We start from the raw sequence: 3573 nt of genomic DNA on the forward strand, positions 1-3573 counted from the left end.
TACAGAGTTACATCTATCACATCTACTTTTCTAAAAGTAATGTATTATTGACACGCAAATCTTTCTTTTGGGTCCATCACACTGCTGCCTTTAGATTTTGAAGTTGCTCATCCTTGTCACGCAATCTTGGAGAAGATATGCAACATGTGATAGTTGTTTGTCGCATTGCTCTACTGCAGAATATCAGTCATTCCACCAGTTATCCTTCCCTCGACATTTGTTACATTCCTGTTTCTTAAGGGAATGGATAAGTCTGAGTTGCTTTAAGGCATTGATGGCTCGGGCGGCTGTCCTTTGTTCAATAGTGTGTAAATCTTCTGAGATCTGGTGGAATTCGTCAAGTGGGACTGGTTTCCCATGCCTTGTGTCAAGCTTGCACTGGTATTGCTCAGCGAAGCTAAGAGGGTTTGCATCATCTTGTTCAATAGCTCCTGAGCATGAGGATATGGCTAGTTCCTGACTTCTTTGATGGCTGGTGTCAATAAGGCTAGTTGGCCTAAATGCTGCTCCAGCCATTCTGAAAATATTAACACAGAAATTAAACGAGATAAAGAGTCAGCTACCTGATTATTTTTCCCGTCTATATATAGTTCATCGATTAAATATCCACGAAATCCACATTCGGAGTGACTATTTGCTTATCCTTCTAAGATCAAGATGAACTTCTTTTCATATAGAATTGGAGAATTGAAATTACAAGTGATCAAGATTTTGGAATTCATGAGGTAGTCATTGATCAAAAAAATAATTAAATAAAATTGAACTGACAATTTGAATCAAACTGCCGGCTCATGATTAATTTGGGATTGGAACCATAACCGACCCAGCCCTAGACAGGCTGGTTATGGTTCCGGCCTGTTAATGGGTAATCGACATGTTGACCAGATTATAGATCCGTCCATGGAGGTTTAGATCCAAGTATCTAGCATTTTTAGAGTTGATTTTGCCAGATATATCTCAATAGGCTAATAAGTAGTCAGTACAATATTGTTTTTATTATCATTTCATGGTTTTTTATTTGTTTTGTATCTTAAAAAAATATTTCTTGATGCTTACGCGAACTATCTTTGCCACGCCAACACAAAAAGTCACATGAAAATAAATCTAATGATGTACAATATGAAATAGTAAAATTTCCTAAAAGAATCACTCAGTGGTTGTTCATCATTAAGTTGTATTTGCCCCCATTATTTAGAGTTAATTATATGAAAAATAGTTCAAACATTGAACTTTATACTATATCTATGATTAGCAATATCTATACCTTATATCAGGTAGAGTTTTCTTAATGATCTCTTTATTCTCACATTTTTCAACTATTATCAATTCAACTTGTATATTTAGAAAGAGAGACATACTTTTGTCACCAAGTATTCTGTTTAGAGAAAAAAAAAGTGGGGAAGGTGAAGGTAGAAGAAATTGATTGTAGACAAACTTAGTGTGCTACAATCTTTAGTTCATATGTCATCAAGGTTCCATAGGTTCCCCCAGGATTCACCGTCGGTCGATCCCTCACTCGAGTATCCATTGATCGCATCGCCTTGAACTTGAATCACATATGGTATGCAGCACATGAGTGCCATCATCTCTTGCAAGTCTTCGGCCGATTCAATTTCCTTATCTCGCTCCATCAATAGCTCATGTGTATCTTGCCGTTCCAAGTTTCCTTGATCTTGTTGGTGCTCCTCCTCCTGCACTCTACCTTTTTTCTGTCGTTGGTGAATCAAGAATCTCTCTCTCGCCTCCTCGAGGTTCTTGGAGGGCTTTGTCTTCTTGAAATGAGTCCTCCAGTAATTCTTGATCTCGTTGTCGGTCCTTCCGGGGAGGTTTCGAGCGATGGTGGACCATCTACAATTGCGGACAAAAAAGGTTTCAAATTCATCAAAAAAGACAGTGGTTCTCAAGTCTAAGGTCCCAGCTGATTATCATACATCACAGACAATAAGTTAATCAAGTTTTATCCACATATCCATTTGATTCCTCTACTTAAAAAAAAAGCATAATTTATTCTTAAATTAGCTAGCAGAATGTCAACAAAGAGATTGTTTTGTTGGCCAAAACACACACACAAATCACATTTAAATTAATCACAAGAATTAGATAATTGAAAGCCTAAAACAAGTTAACCATTAAGAACTCCCAAAGGAAATCTGATGTATATTAATTAATCTATAAGGCATATATAATTTACTATCTTTTCCTATGCATACCTATTTCCCCACAAAGCATGCAGCTCCTGGATGGTCCTCTCCTCTTGAGGGGTGATATTACCTCTCTTCAGGTCTGGCCTCAAGTAGTTCACCCATCTCAGTCTGCAGCTCTTCCCACTTCTCTTCAACCCTATATATCGACAACTTTTATATATATAGAGAGAGCGCGACAAAAACTAGTGAGGAAAAACTATAACTATATATATTCAATTACCTGTTAACTTGGAGACACAGTTCCATTTGCCTTGGCCGTGGTGGTTGACATGCTCAATGAGGAGCTTGTCCTCTTGAGCAGTCCATGGCCCCTTCCTCCACTCCTCGTCCTCCCAAGAGATGTACTGAGCTTCAGTGTTGGCCATACTGATCCCCTCTCCTGCCTCTTCCACTTTGCTTGGGAATTAACTAGTTTGCAGGCAGGCAGGTTTTGAGATGCCTCACAGGGGGCTGGCTATACACTTGATCATGCATTTATATATAACCTACTTGATACCATGATGCCATGTTCTCCTCCCTAAACATCGGCTACTTAAAACCTTAATTTCGAACAATATTGGGATAACTATCAAATCATTTAGTGGATCTATTTATTATTAATTTCCAGTGAATATAACTCATTCTAGTTTGTCACCTAGTCCCGCAGATTCGATCACCACGATCGTCATCCGATCGGACTACTAACCATATCATTAAGGTTAAATAAACCTTTGTTTAAGCCGAAAGATGAAACGAAGATTGAAAGAAATTCACTGTAGATTTTCACTGTGTGTATTTTCGTCTTTCAAGTAAACAGAGTCTCGAGTCTTTGCACCACATGCATCCACGTATATGTATAATTCTGTAGAACTTCAAGTGAGGGTGATGATAATTAATGAGAGTGATTACGATATAAAATTAAGAAAAAAGCAAGCTCGTGATTAAGAAGAACGGTGTGTAATTGGTGTGGGTGGCTCGATGGAAGCCGTAGCCCCATCTAATGCCTGCCTGCCACATACCCACATCAACGTAATTAGTGTTTAATACGATTCCTAATTAATCATAATTAAATCGATGAATCTAGATAATGAAATATGCTAAATTGAGCAAGGATGGAATAAATTACGAGATTTGTGTGCTGCGTTTAGATGCGGGGACGAACTAGACACGTCTCGCCAGATTTAATTCCTGGTTACATGGAGTTGCATGATTGGTAGGTTTAAAGAAGTATCAAAGTGACGAAAGGTGGATATTATAAGATATTGAGGGGAATGATTGTTATTAGTTTTTGACACGAAACGATCCGATCATATCTTTGGGAGAACACATAAAGTGCTCTTAGTGGCGGTCTTAATCTTGCTTTCTTTTTCGTTATCAATTGTGATTAAAA

At 38.0% G+C, this 3573-nt stretch overlaps 1 protein-coding gene across 1 annotated transcript; it reads right to left on the reverse strand.

Annotated features, from left to right (window-relative positions):
- Window positions 1–1298: 1298 nt before the first annotated feature.
- On the reverse strand, window positions 1299–2720 carry LOC122012010 (myb-related protein 340-like). Its single transcript, XM_042568490.1, has 3 exons — window positions 2425–2720; window positions 2211–2340; window positions 1299–1848 (listed from the first exon to the last, which is right to left on the reverse strand). Exons 1-3 carry the CDS (start codon window positions 2567–2569, stop codon window positions 1458–1460), a joined length of 666 nt encoding a protein of 221 aa, XP_042424424.1. The 5' UTR covers window positions 2570–2720; the 3' UTR covers window positions 1299–1457.
- Window positions 2721–3573: the final 853 nt, after the last annotated feature.

Source organism: Zingiber officinale, chromosome 1B (genome assembly GCF_018446385.1).
Source record: "Zingiber officinale cultivar Zhangliang chromosome 1B, Zo_v1.1, whole genome shotgun sequence".
Classification (NCBI taxonomy): domain Eukaryota; kingdom Viridiplantae; phylum Streptophyta; class Magnoliopsida; order Zingiberales; family Zingiberaceae; genus Zingiber; species Zingiber officinale.

What these genes read in the sequence shown, in the direction of transcription:
- LOC122012010 (XM_042568490.1), bottom strand. Translation starts at nt 2,569, where the DNA reads ATGGCCAACACTGAAGCTCAGTACATCTCTTGGGAGGACGAGGAGTGG. An exon ending in CTGTGTCTCCAAGTTAACAG is followed by an intron (nt 2,341 to 2,424) that starts GTAATTGAATAT and finishes GTCGATATATAG; the next exon opens with GGTTGAAGAGAAGTGGGAAG. An exon ending in CATGCTTTGTGGGGAAATAG is followed by an intron (nt 1,849 to 2,210) that starts GTATGCATAGGA and finishes CCGCAATTGTAG; the next exon opens with ATGGTCCACCATCGCTCGAA.